The 24,194-nt window shown below is 49.0% G+C and overlaps 1 protein-coding gene across 1 annotated transcript; it reads right to left on the minus strand.

Annotated features, from left to right (window-relative positions):
* Positions 1–11,547: 11,547 nt before the first annotated feature.
* Positions 11,548–14,640, minus strand: LOC132250773 (uncharacterized). The gene is made up of 2 exons (XM_059728077.1): positions 13,949–14,640; positions 11,548–13,860 (listed from the first exon to the last, which is right to left on the minus strand). Exon 2 carries the CDS (start codon positions 13,413–13,415, stop codon positions 12,207–12,209), a length of 1,209 nt encoding a protein of 402 aa, XP_059584060.1. The 5' UTR covers positions 13,416–13,860; positions 13,949–14,640; the 3' UTR covers positions 11,548–12,206.
* Between the last annotated feature and the right edge of the window lie 9,554 nt (positions 14,641–24,194).

The following is a 24,194-nucleotide window of genomic DNA, read 5'->3' on the forward strand; positions in this document are numbered from 1 at the left end:
AAGGGGCAGGGTTACCAAAGCAGCCCTCAGCAGCTTGCCAGAACTTGGTAAATGATCCTCCCCTGAAATAATTGCCCGCCCCCGAGTTAAATGTATCTGACCTAGTCACTGTCTCCCAACATTAATCACAATTAATTTCCCCCTTTGTATGTCTGAGTTGTTTCTAGCCAGACATTTTATATGAGAAAAGTGTGTATAGCTTTTTCTCTCTCTTCCTACATTAGCTATTTCCATCATTCTTACAGAAAGGTTAGCATTTGCACTTTAACTGGGTTTTAAAAAATTAATGTAATTCTCTTTGTATGAGAGGCAGAGGCGACCCGTGCAGGGGCCCGGGGCAAATCATCCTGTGTAGGGCCCTGCCCCTGGATGCAAGGAAGCCAGTGGTGGATTCGGCAGCGGGGTGGGGGAGGTGTTGCCAAGCAGCCAGAGGTGCCAGATTCGGCGGTGAGAGAGGGTGCCGAGTGGCTGGGTGTGAAGCTGGTGGCAGCACGGAGTCGCCGCGCCATTCTGTCCAGCTGTGCGGGGGCCCCCAAAGCACAGGGCCTGGGGCGGTCGCCCCAATTCACCCCTCCCCCCCAGAGGCAGCCCTGATGAGAGGATCCAATAAATGTTCTAAACCAGTGGTGTCAAACTCAGCCCAGGCTCCAGTAGTATCTGCAGTGGGTATGAGTCCAGGGATGGGTGGCAGCTGGGCAAGCGAGGGCTGTATCTGCATAGCCCTTGCTTGTCTTCCTGCTGCCAATGGCCATGTCCATTGAGGCCCAGGGACCACACATCCTACAGCTAAAATGGATCTGTAGCTGTATGTTTGACACCCCTGGTCTAGACCTTGACTTAATTGTGCTGCCCATTGATTAATAGCAGTGTAACACTAAGGAATTCACCCTTTCTAAGTGAGCACATTAAGTCTGTTCTTAGATATGCACAAATACATTAATTGGGAAAGATGTAGAGAAGAAAAAGATCAAAATGCGTTGTATCTAAATGGTCATTTCTGGCCCAACTGATCCTTTTTTTACATCCTTATTCCTTCCTCAGATGACTGTACGCCATTTGCTAGAAGCAGATGTAGATGCAGACTCAATTTTGTCCTCTCATGCAATGTGACTCCCATCTCCCCATCGGTACTTCATGAATGGATCCACGGGAAGAATTTTACCCTAAATTTGGCCCTAAACCTGCAAACTTTTACTGACATAAATGGTCCCTTTACTTAAGTAGCCACTACTACCTTAAGTAAAAATAACTCAGATCACTAATGTTCATACATTTTAAAATTAAAGTGCAAAAAGTATTAGTGATACAGTTATTAGTAATGAATGCCTAACCCTAGTCCCACAGCCATAAATGTGTCATACATGTAACTTATATAGTCATTCATCACTGAAACTTTCTTTAAGGGTGCTCTTATAGGTTCATTTTACACACACGAGTTGATTCAGCTTGTGCATATACTGTCTTCTATAAAATTCTAAAACAAGTTGTTTCTTAACAAATTTGGATTAATAAGAGTTTTGGAAACACTTTCTCATTGCTGTTGTTGCAGTGTGGCATGCATCTTACACTACTTAATGTTTCAAACTGAAAATACTCCTGCTTACCCATAATGTTGGGAGGAAAAATCTTGCTACCTTTTCCTCAGATTGTAGATCATATCACTGCATTAGTATTATGCAAACACTCCGCTATGATTCAAGTCACCAGTTTTAGTGAAAAAGAAGTCCTAATAGAAAAACTTTTAAAATCATCTAATAGCAAAGAACAACTTTAAGTTTATGGTAACTTGGTAGACATAAAACCCTGACCACTTGGAATCAGACTTTACTTTCATAACTGCCATTTCAGAAGGAGAATATATCATCCTTTGAGTTTCTTTGAACTCCTCAGGAGTTGAGGACGATCATAGCACTATTCTTTACCATGCCAACCAGCTGATTATGCAACAAATCTACTGTTGGCCAAGATATTCGTTTCTCAGGAACAACCTGATTATGCAAAGGAACGATAAAGATCAGAGATGGGAAATACTGATAAGGTCTACTCCAAGATAGATTGCTGAAAATATATTCTAATGAGTCAGTTACTTTTAGCAGCTTTTACTATTTAAAAAAGTGGGGAGCTTCTTTCTTTCTTTCTTTCTTTCTTGATGGCCACCAACAGGAGTGTCTGCTCAGAGCTCTGAGAGCTTCTCCCTGTTTTGTGAGCCTTTCTCCTTCTCTTGTTTTGTTTTCCCTCCCCTAGACAGTCTGATGCCTTTCCCACTGTAGTCCCCCACTTTTCATTACTTTTCCCTGCCTTTTTTCCCCTTTCTCCTGCAGTCACCCTTTCCCCCTTCCTCAGTTTTGTTTTTTTCCCTCCCTTCCCTTCCCTGCCACATTGCTTACACCTCTCTCCCCTAGGGTTAGTTTGTTTGTTTGTTTCCAGTTGCTGCCCCTCCCCCACCCCTCTGGTTCCTTGCAGGGTTAACCCTTCTTTCGCTGGAATGGCTGGAGGCAGCTCCCAGCAGTTCACTGCTAGGGCATCAGCCCCTCTGGACCAGAGCTTTGGTCTCCGGCTTCATGCCCCTCCCTCCATCGGAGTGGAGGAGTGTGCTGCTGCTGTGGGGGCACTCATAGGCTGTAAGCATGTCCTGTATGCTGCTCCGGTGAATTCAGTCCCCATCATCTTCCTAAGCTCCCCTGCTTTAGTGAATGAGGTTGTGGTAGCAGGGGTGGCAGTCAGGGGTGTTGTTTTGCCTTGCAGTGCCTCTAGACACACTGGCCGTTTGTGTGGTAGCCTTGAACATACTTCCATTTCTCTTAGACGGTGACCTCACTAACCACCTGCGCCCTAATGGCATGGCTACAGGGCCAGTCTGTAGGCTGCTGCTTGGCAGCAAGGTGCCTGAGCTCCAGCACGTCCTGTCCTTTAAAAGGCAGCTGTTCATACCCTTAATAGGGAGGGTTGGGGTTTGCCTCAGTCCATGTCCTTCACAATTGATGGGCAGCAATACGTGGTCACCTCACCATTAGGGACACCTCATGTCTTGCCTATGCTAGCAGTTCCCACCTGGTTACCCAGTGCCCGAAAAAGAAGCCGGCCACAGCGGAGCCTCCTGTGGTTGTGCCCGATGGTGGCTCATCCACCTCTGGTGCGGCAGCTCCATCGGGTGGTGGGGAAGGGCCTTTCTCCCAGCTCCCCCACCGTTTCATCGGAGTCAGCTGGCTCTGTGCTGGTAGACCTGCCCCCCCCCGCCTTTCCTTCCCCCCTCGGGAGGATTTGGCCCCTCCTGCTGGGAAGGGCAAGTCCCAGAAAAAAGGGTCTTCTAAAAAGGCCCCCTTATCCCCTCAAGACCTCCCACCACTTTGAGGGGAGGGGAGGTTATTGAGCAGGGGCTCCCCTCTGCCTGCCTCCTTGGCATCCTCCGCAGACCCTGTAGTGGTCAGGGGTGAGCTGGGGGTAGGGGAGGTGGTGGGGGAGTCCAATGGTCCTCCCCCATCAGATCCTTGAGCTTGACGAGACTGATATGAAGGTTGGACCTTCTAGGAGCCACAAGTGGCTCTGGGAGCAAGAGTGCCCAGCTCAGGGGAGCATCCCACCCAAGTGATCAGGGATTGATGTCACCCCCCAGGACCCCTCAGGTGACGCTGCTCCCACAGGACCTGCTGCTGAGGATCTTGGTGAGGGGGCAAGTGCTCCTCCTGGGACTCGGCAGGTCTCAGTGCCTGACGTATACAGCTCCTCCTCCTCGGAGTCGGACTTTGATTCTACCCCTGAGGATGAGTCAACAGACATCCTCCCTCAAGGAGTAGCACCTCCTGAGTCAGCTAAGGTGCCCCCATCAATAGGGAGTGTCCCCACCCTGGAGACGCAACCTGTTCCTACTTCTGAGGAACCTCCCTGTGGTGGCTAGTCTGCTGAACACCTCATAGAGTTTCTAGACGAGACCAAGCATCACCAGAGGATTGCACAGCACATAGGCAAATGGTTCCCAGACCCTGAGACATTTGTGGTGTCCGCTAAGGCCACAGCGGTGGCGCTGCACTCCAATCCAGGGATGCAGTGTTATAGCTTTCACCTTAGCAAGCTTGCGGGTGATGTTGGGCGCTTGTTACGAGAGCACCAGCTGTGGAGTTCTAGGCCTGGTCTTTCCCTGTCCTGCATGTTTGCTCCTCTCTGTCGGCTCTCCCTCTTGTTGTTTTGGCCTTGCCTGTTCCCGCTTCTACGCCTTCATACATGGTTGCCACAACCTTTTGCTCTCTTAATGCCAATGGCTGTAGAGACCCTGTGAAGTGGACAGCACTCTTTGATTTCATGCGCCAAAAAAGGTTGGACATCACCTTTCTGCAGGGCACACACACCAATGCAGCCAATCAAGCTGACTGGCATGCCACCTGGGAGAGCCACAGTTTCTTTAGTCCTGGCACCTCCCTCAGTGCAGGGGTCGTGCTCCTTCTATCACCACAGCTGATGCCTGACTCAGAGGTAGCCCAAGAGGTCATCTCTGGCCACCTGCTCACCATTCACATCCAATTTGCGCAACATTGCCTCCTTCTTATTAACATCTATGAGCCCACTGCTGAACGAGAACGGACCACCTTCTTTGAGACCCTGGCTGACTTTTTACAGAGTGCTGTTGATGGTGATGACCTTCTCCTCCTGGGTGGAGACTTCAATTGCACAGTTAATGCACGTCTTGACCAGAACAGGATGGAGTCCTATCCATCCTTGGCCTGGAAGTGTGGACCACTTTACAGGCAGCGGGCCTTGTTGATGTCTGGTGCCATCTCCATGTCAATGCAAGGCTGTATACCTGGCTGAAGGTGACCGCCAGTGGGATCTCTATGGCACGCATTGACCGCTTGTATGTCACCAGGCACGCCCTACCGCTCCTGTGCAGCAGCCGCATTACCCTGGCAGGACTGTCAGATCGTAGCCTGGTTTCCTGTGTGCTAAGCCTTCCTGGCAGGAAACATTCCTGGGCGCCCTACTGGTACCTCAACACTAGTCTCTTGCAGGATGCTTACTTCCATGACTGATTTTTTCACTTCTGGCAGACATGGGAGGCCACAAGAGCCACCTTACCCTCCTGGAAGCAATGGTGGGATGTGGGAAAGGTTCAGATTAGAGTTTTCTGTCAGCAGTACACGCAGTTGGCAACTAGCGAGCTTCGCCACTGTGTTTGGGAGTTGGAGGAGGATGTGGTGCAGCTTGAGGTGGCCCAGTGTGATGCTGGCGGTGATGCGGGACTGCTCGAGAGTCTTCAGCTCCGCAAAACACATCTGTGGGAGCTGGCAGAGAGTGCAGCCCGGGGTATGAGGGTCTGCACCCACTACCAAGAACTGACACCCTGACTCACTTCTTCAGCCTTGAGAAAGGACAAGCCACACGGAAGTTCATTGACCATCTTAAGACCCCAGACAGCCAAACGCTCACAGATCCTGTTGAGATCCGATGCCACGCCATCACCTTCTACCAGGAAATGTTTGCAGCCAAACCGACTTGCCTAGAATCTGCTAGGTGATTACATGATGGCCTCCCTAGGCTTTGCTCATCAGAGGCTGGCCATCTTGAGCAAGAACCGTTTTTGGAGGAACTCACAGCTCCCATCAGGGACCTCACTTCGGACAAAGCCCCTGGCATCACTGGGTTGCCTGCCGAGTTTTGTAAGACCTTCTGGCCTCTCCTCGGCCCCTGCCTCCTGCGTGTCTTTCGTGAGAGTCTTGCGGACCTGACAATGACAACCAGCTGTCACTGAGCGGTCCTAAACCTGCTGCCTAAGAAAGGAGACCTTGGCTGCATCAAGAAGTGGCAACCAGTGTCCCTCTTGTGTGTGGATTACAAGATCCTGGCCAAGGCTTTGGCTAACCGGCTGCACACCATTATGACTTCCATCATCAGCCCTGAGCAGAGCTACTGTGTGTTGGGCAGGACCATCCAGGACAATCTGTTCTCACTTCGAGACTTGCTAACGACTGCAGACCTCTTCAGCCTCAACATCAGGCTTGTCTCCTTGGACCAGGAGAAAGCCTTCGATCGGGTTGGCCATGACTACCTGTTTCGGAACCTTGAGGTCTTTGGCTTCAGGCCCGTCTTCACCTCTGCCCTCTGGCTCCTGTATTGGGACATTTTGAACATCCTGAAGGTGAATGGCATGCTCTGTGCCCCATTCCCAGCCTGCAGGGGCATCTGCCAGGGCTGCTGTCTGTCGGGAATGCTGTATGTGTTGTCTATCGAGCCCCTACTCCACTCACTGCAGCGGCACCTGACCGGACTGACTCTTCCATCTGCCTGTGTCTCAGTGGGCCGCCTGTCGGTCAGGCTGACAGCATCTGCAGACGACGTGACTGTCCTTATCAGCACTCAGGGTGACATCCAGTTCTTGGTCAAGAAGCCTATGAGCACGCCTCTTCAGCTCATGTGAATTGGACCAAGAGCGACACCCTCCATCTTGGTCCCTGGGTCAACGCCCTCCCCCCTGACATGCCCAGGGGTCTTCTCTGGCATCGGGAGGGCCTCAAGGCCCTAGGGGTGTTCCTCAAGCTATCGGTCTTCTCGGCATGGAACTAGGAGGACCTTGGTGCTGAGGTAGAGGCACGCCTGGAGCGATGGCACTGGCATCTGCCCAGCCTCTCTTACCGCAGATGGGTCCTTATTGTCAGCAACCTGGCAGCTGCAACATTGTGGCACCATTGTGCTGTGTTGGATACCCCTGCCGGACCTGCTTGAGACGCTCCAGCAACTGCTTGTGGACTTATTTTGGGACAGACATCACTGGCTCCCCAAGCCATTTATTTGCCAGTGGCCAAGGGGGGCCAGGGTTTGGTTGACCTGGTGGGCAGGGTGGCAGCCTTCCACCTACAGGCCCTCCAAAGGCTCCTGTACTGCAAGGACCCCCTCCCATGGTGGCAGCAAGCTAATTTGTTTTTGCACCGGGTGAGGGGCCTTGGTTTCCCCTGGGAGCTGTTCCTTCTGGACCCCACCCTCTTGGACTGGGGTGTCCTCCTGCCCTTCTATCAAAGCATGGTGTGGTCCTGGCAAGCTGCCTTCTGCCTCCTGCCCCAAGCCAGGCATCTGGTTTCCACAGTTACTGCAGGAGCCCCTGGTCCATAACCGAGCCCTGCAGCACAGTCTGCCAAGCCTCACCTCTAGCAGCCTTGTCAACTCCCTCATCTAGTCACATACCAGCTGGCTGGGACACCTCCTTGATGTGACCCAGTCAGACTGGTTGTCAGCTGAGGCTCTGGCCACCCGCTTGGGCATGTGCTCATTCCACTGTGCTGCCCACTTCCTAAGGGATGTGTGGGCCATTCTCCTGGGTGATGCAGCAGCCGCCCTGAAGGAGCACCTCTGAGCACGAAGAGTCTTCCCTGCTGGGGATGTCCTGGGCGAGCCCTTTCCACCACTGCCTGTTGTCCAGGTTGTGAATAGTAACCTGCGTGGTGGGCCTGCCACCTTACTGGCTCTCCCCGTGTCTCCTGACAGTGGTACTGGGGTCCGCTTTGACGCACTCCCCTGGAAGGCCCTGTATCTGTGGGTGATTCAGGTCCACCATGCCTGAGTCCTTGCCACTTGGCTCAAGTGCTAATGCCAGCCCGCCCTGCATGGTGCACAGTTTATAAGCCCCCCATCTCATAGAATTATAGAATCATAAAAGTAGGGTCGGAAGGGACCTTGTAGATCTTCAAGTCCAACCCCCTGCCTGGGCAGGAGGAAAACTGGGCTCAATTGACCCCAGTCAAGTAGGCATCAAGCCGCAGGTTGGGTAGGCATCTCCAAAAATACCGGTGACCTCCAGTGGCAGTTGCTACATGGGATACTGGCCACCGGTACTCTTGTCAGCCACAGGGACCCAGCTGTGTCAGCGGCCTGTCCCTTTTGTCCAGGGGAGTGGAGGAGGATCTTAACCATGTCTTCCTTGGATGCCCCTGGCTGTCGCAGCTGTTTGCTGCCCTCAGCGCTTTGCTCGAGGCACTAGATTTGGACCTCTTAGAGAACACCTATTTGTTTCCTTCCTGTACCAGGCGGCCAATGGGGGTGTCATCTGCCTGGCCAACTTCTTACTCAGCCAGGCTAAGATGGCCACCCTCAAGAGCCACAGGAACTAGCTTGCTGGGGCTGGCTCAGACGATGCCCTGTGGTTCTTCCAGTTTTTGGTGTGGGCGCGCCTGTCACTGGAGTTTGAGCACGCGGAACTCCAGCAGACAGTACTCACCTTCCAGGCACACTGGGCAATTCAGGGGGTGCTCTGCAGTGTCAAGGGTGGCCATTTATTCCTCGCACTGTGATACTGCTAGCCCCCTTCCTGGGGTACTGGCAGGGGTTTCGGCAGGCTGATGTTGCACTGGATATTTTTGTTTTTACACTGTGAGGGCAGGGCTTCCAGGCCAAGGCCCTAGGCTCTGTGTGTTTACCTGAGCCCATACGTGGGCAGTGTTTTATTACCTTATTGGGTTGTTATTCCCTTTTCCTTTTAATAAACCTTCATAAAAAGTCAAAAGTCTTTCTTGCTTGCTTGCTTTCAAGATGATGGTGGCCAGGTGAAGCCCTTCTGAGCTCCTCCAGCTCAAGTCCCTTCTGCACGCTCCTCCCCGCTCCTTGACCCCCTGTTTCTTTCCCCCACAAATCTTGCCCCTCTCCCCAGCCTGTGCTTGGGGACCCCCTCTCTGCCCCTCTTCCCCACTTTCTGAGCTTTTCCCCCTGGGCTCTGATGTCCTCACTTGCCTCCCCCACTCCCGCCTGTGCTCTGCCTTTGATTCCTGCTGCCTCCCTCCTTCAGAGCCCCCTACCCTGGTCTCTGCCACCTCCTCCTGCCTTAGGGCTTGCCTTCAGCCCCTGCAGGGCTGTTCTGTCCCCCCTGGGACCGATAATGGGGCTGTTTTAGTCCTTTTCCAGTCCCCAGCTTCAGTGTGAGGCTTTTTTTTTTCTTGTAGCAGCCCCTGTGGGAGAGTTAACCCTCTCCTGCCCAGCATGCCTGCCAGCAGCCAGGGCACGCGGCACGGGGACATCTCTGCAGACCTGCCCCTCAGCCACGGTCTGCGGGTGCATGCTCCTCTCCGCATCAGGGTGGAGGCCTGCGCCAGCGCTCTGGTGGAACTCGAACATCCGGTACGCCGCCTGGGTGAACTCAGTGCCCGTCATCTACCTGAGCTCCCCTGGCCTGGTGCGGGAGGTGTGTGCAGTGGGGCTGGCAGTCTCCGGCGTCCACTACTCGGCCACACCCCTGGAGACCCTAGCAGTGCGGGTGGTGGCCTTCAACATCCCCCCACACCTGCCAGACCGGGACCTCACCAAAGCACTCAAGCTCTATGGCATCCTCACTAGCCCCTGGCGCAGGCTGACCATGGGGAGCAGGGACCCCAGGCTCAGGCATGTCCTGTCTTTCTGGAGACAGGCATTCATGCTCCTCAGGGGGTCCCCCAGACCCTACCTCTCTCTGTGACCTTTGTGGTGGATGAGAGGTGGTATGTGGTCTACTTCTGCCAGGGTAAGACCGCATGCCACCGCTGCGGTAGCAGCTCCTGTCTGGCTGCCCTGTGCCCACTGGGGCAGTCGCCCGGGACACCAGCTGCTGTAACCGCTCAGGGAAATGGCGCGTCCATCTTCGGCGCGGGAGCCTCATCAAAGGGTAGGGCTGGGGGCTCCTCTCAGTCCCCTCCACCCCTGCTCCATCTGGGGGGATCAGTGCCTCCGGTGTGAGCATGCCACCCAGGGGGAAGGGCTGGGATGTCCTTCCAGGCTCCTCCTCCTCCTGTTGGGGCTGAAGCCCCGCCCAATGGAGGGACTGGGGACTCCTCTCAGGCCCTCCTGCCCCAGACATCTCTGGGGCAGCTGGTGCCTCAGGTGCTGACGCCTCACCAGGTGAGGTGACCGTGGCCTTCTCTCAGCCTGTCTCCACCCCCCAGTGCGGGGGTCTCATCTGGCGGAGGGGCTGGGACATCCAGTCCCTCCCTGTCCCAGTTCCATCTGGGGCGGCTAGCGCCTCGGGCGCTGGGGTCCTGTCGGGTGGAAAAACCAAGACCCCCTCTCCACCTCCCTCCACCCCCACCTCGGTTGAGGTGGCAGACCCGGAGGTGGCAAGCCCCAAGCAGCCTGGCCCATCCCCTTCGGGGGAGGTGCCACCTACCCCTACTCCTAAGAATGCCAAGAACAAGAGGCATAAGGGAGCTTCCCAAGGAGCCCAAGCCCCTTTAGGGCCTGCCTCTGCCAGTGCTGGGAGGAACATAGCCAAGGAGCCTGCCCCCATGACCCCGCCACCTCAGGCCATGACTGCAGATGTCCCAGTGGCACAGGGTCACTGGAGGAGTCAGGCAACCCCTCACGCCCATCCCAGTTGGTGGGACTCGTGAGCGGCGGGGCAGGAGATGGAGTGCCTGCCTCTCCAGCGTCAGGCACAGGAGATGGCAGAGGGGCCTGTCACCCCCCACCCACTCCTCTGCCCACCGAGGCCAATGCTGAGGAGATGCAGTGCCTGCCTTCCACGCACTGCAAGCGGCCCTGGCAGTGGGACAACATTTGCCCCCTGAAGCGGAAGAGGATTGATCTCACAGAGACATTCCTCTACCCTGATGCTGAAGAAGGCCTGCTAGGGAGCCTGGCCATCGAGGGCATGTTCACTGGTCTCACTGGTAGGTCCCCTCCCAGGGTGAGGCCCTGCCAGTTCTCGGTCGGGAACATCCAGCTCCTGCTGGAGAACCCCTCCGGGTGGCCTCCAGCTGCAGAGGCCTCTTTGACCTCTTGGAGCAGACCAAGTGCCAGAGGAACGTAGTGGAGAGTATCTGTCAGTGGTGCCCGGACTCCATGCAGTTTGCCCACGCCACCAGTGATGCGGCGAGGCTTATGCACCAGGATCCGGGCACACGTCAATATGCCTTCCATCTTGAGAAGCTGGTGACCCAGCTGAGGGAGGTGTGGGGCCGGGGTGGGTCCACAGAGTAGAGTAGGGCACAATAGGCCTTCCCTTGTCTCTGTGGCCTTGCTGTGTTCTGTCACCTGCTCTCCCACCTATACCCTGCCTATCCTTCCTCTCTATTCTCCTGTTCATGGCTACTACAATTGCTTTGCTAAATACCAATGGCTGCAGGGACCCAGTGAAGCAGACAGCTGTCCTAGAGGGACGTCTGTGCACCAACTATAAGATCTTGGCAAAGGTGCTGGCGAACTGGCTCTGCATCATCATTGCCTCTGTCATCAGGCCCGAGCACAGCTACTGGGTGCTGGGCAGGACCATCCACGACAACCAGTTCCTGCTGCGCGACCTGCTTGAGGCTGCAGAGATTTTCGACCTGGATGTTGGCCTGGTCTCTCCGGACCAGGAAAAGGCCTTTGACCAGGTCGACCACCAGTACCTGCTTGGCACCCTCCAGGCTTTTGGCTTCCTGTAAGTTCCCTTGTTAAGCAGTTTTGAAAAGCTATTGTTGTGGAAACACACGCAGCATACTTTTGGGTCAGGTCAGCAGAAGCTTTTATTCAAAAGAAACTACAGCTGTAGGGGGAGTTCCAAAGTGACATGGATTTCCCAAGCACTTGGAGGGGTCCCCCCCAAGAGCAAAATCAGGAGGCTTATATACTTTTTAACAGTTGCTTACAACTCATGTGATCATATAGTGAAATTAGCATGAAAAGCGGCTATAATATTACTTCATTATTTCTTTGCTGTAATCAGGATGGGAACTAATGGGGGAGGCGAGGTTAGTTCACAAACCTCCTTGCACCTGGAAATTAAATTTGTATATACTTTTTTTTTTCTACCTTCAAGGCCACGGCGAGCAAAGCAGTTGCAGAGGAGTTACAAAGAACAAACACTTGCCCTTATCTGTTCTACTGTACAGAGCCAGCAATTCTACACAAAGCGGTTATGTCATCTTATAACTAAAATAATCAAAGTTTCAGGCATATTTTTTTTCTGATTCCACAGCCCCCCCCTTTGAGACTATTTAGTCTCACTTTAGCCTTAAATTTCCATTCTCATGAGCCCCTCTATTTCATCATGCAGCCTTTCATGTTTTCTTTCAATCTGCTCACACTTTTGTAACATCATTATTCTAGACTCTGCTGTGGGTTTTTTTGCCTTGCTAAAGCTTCTCCTGCTGGCTTTCACGCAGCAGAGGATCAGTTGCACTAAGACATAGAACATTATCAGAACTATCAAACAATATTCCATACAGGATTTTCTTGCCAAGGGCCCCGAAATCTGGGAGCCAGGAGGTTAGCCAAGACCACATTTATTCTAGACCCCAGTCAGTATTTTTTGAGGCCACTTGATGTAAGACCCTTAACTGATTTCGGATTTTGTGAATGTCAGTTTCAATTCGCATGTCCTGATTGACATAGACACAACAGGTGGAGTTTAGTAAGGCACATACTCTTCCCTGGGATACCAATAGGTAATCTAGGGCTATGCAGTGTTGTATAGTTACTTGTGAGATCTGGGAGATCTCTTTTTGCAGAGCCTGAATTGCATCCGCAGTGGCATTTCCCATAGCTTTCATTGTGGCTGAAATGTTAATTATGGCTAGTTCCAATTCTCTTACTCCAAGCCACGGTATGAAGGTTTTTACAAATCGATGGAACCCTGTGTTTCTGGTAGCTAAGGGATTAACCACCCTTTTTATGTGATGGTTGAAATTTTTTACTTGTTCCAGATATATTGCACTATGCATTTCGAAACCAGGGATAACACGTCCAAGAGTGCATGCCCCTACCCAATTCCAGGGCAAGATTTTATGAGCCCTGTTTCCGCAGAGCCAGTAAAGGCCTGGGGCAGAAAGGGTACTCAAATCTCGACAGTTGTTGTGCCATATCCGGCACTTTTGATTGATATGCATCGTATAGGACGGACCACATTCAGCTGCTATTCTGCTGGACCGAGATATATTACAAGAAGTAAAATTGGAGTCAATGTAAAATTCCGATCTGTTTGCAATGAGAGCAACATGAGGTTCCTTAGAAAAGTTGTAGACCATGAATCCTGTACAATTGAGAGAGGGTATGTTATCCAACAGGATTCCACTGGTGCTATTAGGGCTATAATCTAGAGTAGTTAGGCAATGAGGGTAGTGTCCTACAGGTGTGGCTTTATTATAAGCTCCGGTGTTGTTGGATCTGTAACAGAAAGGCGCCTCTACTCTTGGGGAGATTATCCAGTTAGCAGGGGCAGCCCTCCATTCTTTAGGAGCGGACCGATGGGCAGCTAACGAGTAGTGTCTAACGAAGCCGCCGTTTATTGTTTTCCATTGCTGGAGGGATATTGGTACTCCGATCATTGGGATTCCTTGGTGTAGGTGTGCTGGGCTGTGAGAGCATATCCAGCAGTCACTTTTATTTTCAGCTTGAGCCACCATACGGGAGATCTGCAAATACAAATTTTTTTCCCACCCCCCTTGGGTGATACTGAGATACCCAAGTGTGATATATAAGGATATCAGTGCCATTTTTAGATACAGGAGGGACAAAGAATCTTAACAACAAACATAACCAGCACCAGTAAGAAAAAGAACACTACCAGCCAAACCCAGGATGGCAGCCAAAGTCTTTTTTCATCCTCTGGGCTCAAGTTACCTAAAGGACTGATAATGTCGGCTCTTGGTCTTGATTGAGGTGGTGATCTTCCGAATGGGAGCATTCACTTTCTTCGAGGCCGAAGATGATATCTTCGTTCTTCAACTGATGAATCTGGCTGGGCTGAGGTGTTGGGTTCAGGGGAGAGGTTACTAGCACTTGCACCCTGATGCTCCTCACTTGCCTGAGTGAGGTCCTGAGGGTCTTTGTCCTTGGCCTCAGGGAAAGATCCCAACCTTGGTTGGAATACAGCTGCTTCGGGGTCCAATGGAGGTGATACCTTCTTGCAGTGCGAGGCGTGAGTCCACGTTTGGTGACCTTGGCAACGAACAGCAGAATTAGTGGTCAGAAGTACCTGGAAAGGTCCTTTCCATCTGGGTTGAAGTGCGTTTTTCCGTTGATAGACCTTTACGTAGATCCAATCCCCTGGTTCGAGGTTGTGACAGGGAACATCCGGTGGTTGAGGTAAGGCTTCTTGGACCTGTGAATGAACAGACCTGGCATACTTTATTAATGTCTTGCAATAATTTAGTACAGTTTTATCAGTTAATTGTAGGTCTGTTTGGTGAGGGGCAACAGGTGGTGTAGCTGGCATCCTCATGGGTCGTGCCATGAGTATTTTATAAGGGGTTAGGCCATGTTTTCTGTTAACAGTGTTCCTAATGTGCGTAAGAGCAATGGGCAGTGCATCAGGCCATTTGAGGCCTGTTTCAGCACAAATCTTCAAAATGCATGTTTTTAAGTCAGAGTTTTTATGTTCTACAGCACCACTTGATTGTGGATGATAACTACAGTGTAGGTGTTGCTGTATGTTGAGTGCTTGGCAGATGTTTTTTACTATCTGTCCTGTGAAATGGGTGCTGCGGTCACTATCTATTGTGAGGGGCAATCCAAATCTAGGGATGAATTCTTTGAGCAATTTCTTTGCTACAGTGATGGAATCAGCATGTACGCATGGGTAGGCTTCCACCCATCCAGAGAACACATCAATAATAACAAGAATGTACTCATAAGAACAGCACTTAGGTAGCTGCACAAAATCAATTTGCAGATTTATAAACGGTCCCCATGGAGGGGGATGGGCTGCGGGTGTCGTTTTTACCCGTTGCCTAATGTTGTGAGCTAAGCAGATGGGACAGGAGCTACAGTACTGTTGTGCCATGGAAGGAAAATTTGGAGCAAACCAATTTCTTTGTACTGTAGCAATCATTCCTCCTTTGCTCGTATGGGCCACAGAGTGGGTTAAATGAGCAAGATGTGGTAAAAGCTCTCTAGGCGCCACCAGGCGGCCGTCCGGGGAGCGCCAGAGAGAGTCGGGGTGCAGTGAACATCCTGCACGCAGCCAGTCATTTATTTCCTTTTTTGGGGCCTGATTTTGAAGAAGGGCCAGACTTGAAAGGCTAGCCAAAGGAGACTGGTCTGCTGAAAAACAAACAAGAACACAGTTAGGAGCCTGTGGGCCAGAAAGGGCCGCATTTCTGGCAGAACGGTCTGCCAGATCATTTCCTCGTGTGACATCATCAAAGAGTTTCTCATGAGCTTTACATTTAACAATAGCAATAGCAAGAGGCAATTGAACAGCTTCTAAGAGAGCTTTTATATAACAACCATGACTGATTTGGGTCCCTGATGAAGTGAGGAACCCTCTTTGTTTCCAGATTTGTCCAAAATCATGAACAACACCAAAAGCATATTTAGAGTCAGTATAAATGGTTGTGGTTTGATTTTTTGCAAGAATGCAAGCACGTGTTAAAGCAATGAGTTCAGCAACTTGAGCAGAACGAGCTTGGGGTAAAGAATAGGCTTCCAAAACAGCATACTGAGTGCATACTGCATATCCCACAACTAATTTGCCTGCATCATTTCTAAGACAGGAACCATCAACAAACAAAACAAGGTCAGAGTTCGGGATAGGAATGTCCTTGAGGTCAGTTCGAGGGGTTAACAATTGAGTTGTGATAGACAGGCAATCATGAGGCTCACCATCAGAGGCAATAGGCAGAAGTGACGCAGGATTCAGAATTGAACAGCGATTTAAGGTTATTTTTGCAGCTGACAGTAGAAGTTTCTCATATTTAGTAAGACGGGAATTGGAAATGTGCTGAGTTTTGCCCTTGAGCAGAAGGGCCATCACAGCATATGGAACTGCAACGGTTAAAGAGTGTCCCAAAACTAGAGAATCTGCCTTTTCAACCAACAAGGCAGCAGCTGCAACTGAACGGAGGCAAGGAGGAAGTCCCGCAGCTACGGGATCAAGGGCAGAGCTGTAATATGCAATTGGGCGATGCTTTTCACCATGCAGCTGAGTGAGTACTCCTAAAGCGATTCCTTCCCGTTCATGACAAAACAAGGTAAAGGGTTTCTTATAATTAGGAAGTCCAAGAGCGGGAGTAAGAGTGAGGGCTTGCTTAAGGGCCACAAATGCTTGTTCGGCTTCAGGAGTCCAAGGGAGGGGTTCCGGGGTGGAATCATGAGTGAATGCTTGCAAGGGTTTTGCAAAAGCAGCATAACCCAGGATCCACTGTCTACAATAACCCGTTGCACCTAAGAATCCCCTCATCTGTTTTTTAGTCATAGGTTTGGGAATATTGAGGATAGCTTCAACTCTACTAGGGGAAAGGTGTCGTTTTCCTGCTGAGATATCATGCCCTAAATAATGTACCTTAGACTTGCAGAGCTGCAATTTAGATTTTGAGGCCTTGTGGCCTTTCTGAGCTAAAGCTGTGAGGAGTGTCAAAGTATCTTGCTTACAGGCCTCCAAAGTGGGTGAGGCTAACAATAGATCATCAACGTACTGAACAAGGGTGGACTCCCCTTTGAACATGATAGGATCCAAATCTTTTTTTAGGATCTGGGAAAACAGGGTTGGGGACTCTGTATATCCCTGAGGGAGTCTTGTCCAGGTATATTGAAATCCCTGATAAGTAAATGCAAACAGATACTGGCTATCCTTACGAACGGGGATAGAGAAAAAAGCAGAACAAAGATCCACTACTGTGAAATATGTAGCATCTGAAGGGATACAGGAAAGAATAGTGGCAGGGTTAGGGACCACAGGGAAAGAGGGTAAAACAGCGGCATTTACAGCTCGAAGATCTTGCACAAAGCGATACGTATCTTTACCAGGTTTTTTGACAGGTAGGATAGGTGTGTTGCAAGGGGAGCGTATTGGGACAATAATCCCTTGCTCAAGGAGTGAGGAAACGACAGGCTTGATCCCTTCCTCAGCTTCCTTTGAGATGGGGTACTGTGGGACACGAGGAAGTGGCTTGGCAGGGTTCAGGATGATACGCACTGGTTCAGCACTCAGCATGTGCCCCACTTCATTCGCATGTGTGGACCACAGCTGTGGAGGTACTCGTGCCAACAGTTCCTCTTGCAAGTAGGAAGTGTCAGGATCAGAGTACTCCTGGGTTAGCAAAGCCACAAGCTCAGTTTCCCTCTGTTCCGGTACCTCAAGGTAAACACCATCTGGGCTACAATAAATCACGCATCCCAGTTTACACAGCAAATCCTTACCAAGAAGGTTGACAGGTGCATAGGGGCTAAGAAGAAAGGCATGATTTTCAGACAAAGGGCCAATAGAGATGGAGACAGGTTCAGAGACGGGATGTGGGATAGGTTGTCCGCCTATACCGACAGCATTTACAGTTTCAGGAGAATAAGGTAGAAAAGGAAACTCAGCAGCCTTTAGCGTGGAGCGGGATGCTCCGGTGTCGACAAGACAGGAGACAGGTTTATCAGAAATAAGGCATTCAACAAACGGACCAGATTGGTCAGTAGCAAGCAAAGGAACAATGATGTCACTGTCCCTCAGGCTGTCCTATTCAACACTGGGAAAATTGACAGGAAGTGGAGGTGGGGGCTGGGGTCTGGGTCCTTGGCCGGGGCGGTTGGGGCATTCTGATTTTCAATGTCCTTCTTGCTTGCAATAATGACATTGGTTCCCATAGCCTGGGTTTTGTGGGCTCAAGGATCTATCTCTTCCCCTGAATCTACCCGGGCCTCCCCTTCCCCGTCCTCGTCCCCTTCTTCTACCTGGACCCTGCAACTGAGAAATCTGTAAGGCCATTAACTTAAACTCGGCATTGTCTTTAGACCGTTCCAATTTGTTATGAAAATGGTTAGCCGCAGCAAGGACTTCGGTCAAATCTTTAGTTTCCCAGCCAATAATTACTGTTTGAATTTTCTCAGCAATTTTAGGGTTAAGTCCCTGGACGAATGCTGCCACTATTGCTTGTTTAGCATTTCCAACTGGGTTATCCATTCCTGAGTATCGTTCAAATGCCTATTTGAGGCGTTCTAAATAGTCACTGGGGTGTTCATTTTTGTTTTGTTTACAGGTATTTATTTTGGTCCAGTCTGCCTTTTTTGGGCAAATTGTGAGAACTGCCTGAACCAAAGCATTTCTCTTGTTGATAAAGTCTTGGCCAATCCCTGGGTTTTGATCTGGCCAAGTACAGGCAGCATACAGACGTAGCATAGTTTCCTTGGGCAAAATCGATCGCATGAGCTGATTAATGTCAGCCCATGTTGGATTATAACAATTTATAACAGTCTGAAATTTTTCTGGGTCTTCCCTGATTTTTGGGAACTTTTGAGTTAAATTGTAGAGATCACCTGGAGTCCAGGGTGCATGCACAGTTACTATATTTTGTCCATCGGTGCCAATGCCTGGCATTTGTCTTAGGGGGTAAACTTGTGCAGTTCGGGATCTCAGATTGATGGGAGATCTTTCCATGCCTATTCCCATTCTTCTAAATATACCTGTGGTGGGTTGTGACCCAGGAGTAAATTGCCACACTGGTGATGATTGAGTGGCAGATATGGTGGATGAGTCCGGACTATTAAGCTCCGTGGATGGATTTACTGAAGGAGCTTCAGCTAATGGGTCACTAGCCTGGGCTGCAGCCTGATGTTGAACCGGTTGTTGCTGATGTGGGAGTCCCAGGAGAGCAGGGTTCGAACAAAGGTCAAGGATATCCTCTGTTGGCTTCAGTGGTGGGGGCGCCCCGGGCAATGCTGGATACATCGGAGCGGTGGCCAGCGTGTAATTTGGGGGAGCAGCCAATTTCTCCCGAACAGCTTTTAACTGCTGTTTTAATTTTTCTTGAGAGTCTTTTAGGCTCCTAGTTTGAGATTCTGTCCGCCTTTTGGACATTTCATCATACCAGTAAAAGAACGCGTCCCACTGATTTTGTGGTGTTTTGGATCCATGGGACTCTAATGCCCCTTTCAAGTGCACTATTTTATCCTGATCAAATGTTCCTTCCTGTGGAAAATGCTTCACAGGATCATCCCTAGTATACCAGTTCCACTTATCCAGGTACTTGCAAGTCTCAGGAGAATAGTGTGTGTACATAAAGTACGCCGGAGTCCCCTTAGAGGGGACAGGAACTTGTTTAGACTGACTTGTTCCCATTTTCAGTCACACAGGGAGACGTAGGAGAGGCTTATTGAAGATGTCCGGGCCGCTCAGTGCCTTGCCCCACAGTTTTTCACTGCCCAGACAAAAGGCTTCTGACCCGACACTGGCTCATAAAATGAAAATGGGGAGGGAAACACTAGAGGGATCCTTTCACTCCTGCTTTCGGCAGAAGCTACTGGGACAAGGGGTTTGGAAAAGACAAAATCACTCAGACACCCTGTCCACTGGGTCACGAGGTTCCAGTTGGGCCCCCTTGCTTTCAAAACTGCCCTGTCAGGCAGAATTGGGGCGGCTGAGCCCAACCGTAGTCTCAGTCCTGGTCAGTGGCTCATATTTCTAAATACACACACATGCACATTTATTCAGTCAGCCAGACCTCCTACCCCACACCGCCTTAGTTAATTAACTACAAGCCCGATGTACTGTTGGATGAAGGTGCCTCAAATAGTTTCTCCCTAAATAAAACGTACGTTACCAGACACAAAATGGGATCCTTTACCAGACAGAAAATTTTAGCCAGCAGTAAGGTTCAGACTGACCTGTTTTAACAAGGTTCAGATCCAGTTACCACGGCCAAGTTGGCAGTCCTCCTCCGAAACCCCAATAGAGATTTTGAATTAGGTCTCTTACCTCTCAATTTTGGCGCCTCGGGGTTCGGGGGGGGGGGGGGCAGCCTGCGGTCCTCCTTCCTCAGCCTGTGTTCTGGATCCGAGTCACGGCACCAGGAATTGTCGCGGAAATACACACAGCATACTTTTGGGTCAGCTCAGCAGAAGCTTTTATTCAAAAGAAACTACAGCTGTAGGGGGAGTTCCAAAGTGACATGGATTTCCCAAGCACTTGGAAGGGGTCCCCCCACAAGAGCAAAATCAGGAGGCTTATATACTTTTTAACAGTTGCTTACAACTCATGTGATCATATAGTGAAATTAGCATGAAAAGCGGCTATAATATTACTTCATTATTTCTTTGCTGTAATCAGGATGGGAACTAATGGGGGAGGCGAGGTTAGTTCACAAACCTCCTTGCACCTGGAAATTAATTTTGTATATACTTTTTTTTTGCTACCTTCAAGGCCACGGTGAGCAAAGCAGTTGCAGAGGAGTTACAAAGAACAAACACTTGCCCTTATCTGTTCTACTGTACAGAGCCAGCAATTCTACACAAAGCGGTTATGTCATCTTATAACTAAAATAATCAAAGTTTCAGGCATATATTTTTTCTGATTCCACACTATTCTGCTTCAGAGATAAAGGAAAAACATCTTTTCGCATTTTATTATTGAGTATTAAAAGTCATGCAAAATAATTAACAGTTGTAAAACTGCTGTTTTTATTCATGAACTAGTTTTTGATCAACAACCTCCCACGCAAAAATACATAGAAAGGTTAAAAAAAGTAGTGGAACAGAATTTCAGTTGTGGAGAACGTAAAGGATTAATCTTGAGGATGGGAGACAGGCTAGTGTTCATACAGAAAAGGCTGTACAAAACTAATTTATATATTACAGTGCCTGCCTCCTTGCAGAGGGGCCAGGCAGTGGGAATAGGGGATTGGCCAGGCAGGGACAAGCCTAAACCTGTGTTTTTATGCTTATCTCCTTACATCTCACTTATCTCCTCACACCTTTGGGCACTCTTTAAAGGATCTGGTGGCACCGCTGGTTGAGAACCACTGGGCTAAGGCTACAACTATATTATATTGTATTTGTTTTCCAAAAATCATGTGGAAAGTATAGGAAGAATCCTATTTGGGTAGAAGCTGTGAAACGAATTAATGCTTCAAAAAACATCATAAGGTTCAGAGGTTAAAGGTGCTAGGCTTAGTAGGGGACATGCCACAAAGCAGATGCTCATTACCTCTGCCTTTGGCCAACTGGCAGAATTCTATGGAATAGTGCAAAACACCAGACAAGTGGTGGTTACACAGAGGGACTTTTGTTGATTTGAGGAAAGAAGAATAGCTGTTTTCCTAGCATTTTTTGTTGCACACATGGCCTTCTCCATGATATTCTGTTGTTCCCCTCTGCGCCTCACAAACGGTCCCTAGACTTGTTGGAGATTCACTTTACCCTTAGCTAACTGGTAGATGAAGAGTCCTCTGCCTCATGTACTTTTGTGCCATGCCTCTGCCTAGTTGTTATCTTTTTTTCTGAAGTTTCTTTTTAATCTTTCATCATATCTTGTGTAATATATTCTTCTGGTTTTATTTTAGCAAATCTGTAAGTCTTTGTTAATCAGAAAATGGTTCATTAAAAATAAAAGAAAAAACCCAGGAGTTTCCAGCCTAAACTATTTCTCCAGACTCCTTGCAGTATCTGTTTGCTACATCTACAACAGCAGCACTCAAACGTCAGAAGTTATTTTTAGAAACACGCATAATACATTGACTGTTATGTCTATAATATGTTTAACAAGATATGGCTAAACATAATTAAGAACATAATTGGAGAGGGTGTGGCTTAATATTTGCTGATAATGGTGGGAAGCAAAACATAGCTCCTCCATTAGTTATTAAAATGAGCACTTGCCTGACTGTTAACTAAAAGAGAAAACAAATCACCCCAGCCTTCAGTTCCTCAGTTTTTTATGGTAAGGAAAAGAGCATTGCCATTAGTTGTTGGTGAGGAAAATGGTTCCTGTCCTTTTTATGCAGATGACTGAAAATTGAAACCAACTCTGGGGACAGAAAGCAGAAGATATTTTCTGAGATAAACTTCTTCTGTAGTACTTAGTGCTTTAAATGCAAAGAGCTTGCAAGATACTTCTTAGACAATAGGCAGGTCACAGATCATGACTCCAGTTGTGTTGTGTCATTCTGTAACAGCTGCAGTTTACACATGGATTTCAAAAGCAGCCCCAGATTTGCTGCAGGTGCTATCAAATGTTGTCAAAATATACTCTGTAACCCCAAAACTATATACTTTAGAATTAGGTTAAATTACAGTTTTAGCATGGAAATGTATAATGATTAGTAGAAAAGCAATCCCTCTAATTCTCTTTCAGTGCCTTTGAAATCAGAGCTTTCTCATTTACAAGTAGCTCAGCACCTTCCATGACCAAACATTCTCAGCTTCTATTAACTAGGTTGTTTGAGTCAAGAATACAATCCAACTCCCAAGCAATAAGCCTCTCCTTAACTTCAGTGAAAACAGCATCTGGCCCTAGATCTTTTGTCTATAACGTTTGACTGTATTTCCCATCTGTACATTACAACAACAAAAGTTTGGGATTCTTAACATAATTGGCAATTTTGGTGATGGTGCACAAAGCAGACTAAAACACAGCTGGGAAATTTATAAAAATGTTAGACACGTGTAACGTTTTGTTTAGTACATTGACTTTTTCCATCTTTCCTGAGACCTGGCTCACTGAACTTCCTCTTGTAGAAGCTTCTTTGTCCGACAGAGGGCACTATAAATGCTGTTGTCATTGCAGAGGTTTCCCAGCTCTTACATGCATGACTTGCTGTACACTGATTTCTATCATGCCTCTACAATCTTGTCCTTTTTTAAACTAGCCATAAGATGTCACCATTCTGTAGTCAAATGCATCTTACTGTATTTTTTGTTGCTATTACACTTTTTGAGTTTGGTAGAGTGGAGATTTTGGGTTATGTCTAGACTGCAAAGTTTACCTGTGTCTGTATGTTGGATTCAGGACAAGCATGCCTGCAAGCCACCACATCCCAGAGCCAAGCACACCCTACATCAGTGGTTTTCAACCTTTTCGACTCAAGGCACATTTTGAAAAATGTCAGCTCTTAGTTTTCACTTGATTTTTAGTACAGAAAAAAAATAGAGCAATTTTTCTATTGCAAAGAGCTCAGAAAGACCACAATAGGTCAGAATGCATTTAACACTGGATTATTTGTAATCTTTAGGTTTATGCTGTGAATCATATTTGCACACCTAACAGTGCTAACATTGCATGGCATCTCATGGCACTCCTGAAAGTATCTCAAAGCACCCTAGGATGCTGCAATACCCTCATTGAGAATTGCTGTCCCTAGTCATCTACATCTACACTGGTGCTACTCTGATGACTGTACAGTGCAATGGTTTCTATGGGCCTTTAACAACATTTCTACTGTCTTGGTATTTGGTGACTTGGGTTTGGATCACAATGTACTGTGGGAGAACTTTGTCTTTCCCAGGCCACTCTCTGAAGTGTTCATAGCCCTCCTACACAACCAGTGCATAATCTTACAGCTTTTAGTTAAGATGCCTGCAGTTTGGTGTCACTGCTGCAGATTCTCCATATACACACAAGTGCTTCTGATGTAGTATTATGATGGAATAAAATCAATTTGGTATGTAGATCCATGATGACAAGAAGTGGCCGCAGAACTTCCACATGAGAAAGCAGACCTGTGTGTGAAGAGTTTGTCCAAACTAGTCGTTGCCAGGACACTCAAATGAGTCTGGCACCCCTAACCCAGACTGGTGTCACCTGGAAACTGGCTACTCCAAACTGCTTCAGGCATGCCGCTAACCAGTTTACTGTTGGCCAGTTCACTGGAGAGGTAATTGGCCTGGAGAGAAAATGTGTATGCCAAGTAATATGAGGTAGTGGGTGCACCTGAAATAACAGCTAGCTCTCAGAGAGTGGACTTTCCGGACCACACTGGGGATACTGTCACTTGTGATCAGAGCAAGAAGCATGTAAGTCAGCGGTTTCACTGTTATGCAGGCCTAGGGCAACCACAAATGTGGGGCGTGCCCCCAGTACTGAATGTACAGAAAAAATGTATTAGGCAGGTTTATGTGCATCTGCTTGGGCAAGCAGAGGCCATATTCCCTGCAAATAACATGTCTGTACCTGCTGTCATGTGGAGTATGGTGTTTACCCTTTCTTGCCACAACTCATGGAATCACGTCTGACCTAGGAGGAATGGGGTGAAGATGGAATTAATTAACCCCTTTGGGGTTCAGCATGCCATGCCAAGGCCCAGATTTGGACCCATGCTTCATTCGGAGCACTCAGAGTGTCTGTGAGGACAGTGAAGTTTGTGGGGCCAAAACAGCCTTTTTGTTCTTTTTTAATTTTGGGGCAGCTGGGACAGTTGTGGCCCCAACTGTGCCCCAAAATGCTCCAAAATTCAAAAAGAACAAGAGCACAAGGAAGCCAGCAGCCCTGGAGGCTTTTGTTGTGTCTCTTGGGCCATATATGCATGGTGCTACAAGGGAAAGGGGGCATGTTTGTGGCGGCCTGTGGCCTCTCCTTG

The sequence above is a fragment of the Alligator mississippiensis genome, chromosome 5 (assembly GCF_030867095.1).
Source record: "Alligator mississippiensis isolate rAllMis1 chromosome 5, rAllMis1, whole genome shotgun sequence".
NCBI lineage: Eukaryota > Metazoa > Chordata > Crocodylia > Alligatoridae > Alligator > Alligator mississippiensis.

Bases quoted from the DNA above. Each gene is read 5' to 3' on its own strand.
- LOC132250773 (XM_059728077.1), bottom strand. From the start codon at position 13,415: ATGGCACTGATATCCTTATATATCACACTTGGGTATCTCAGTATCACC.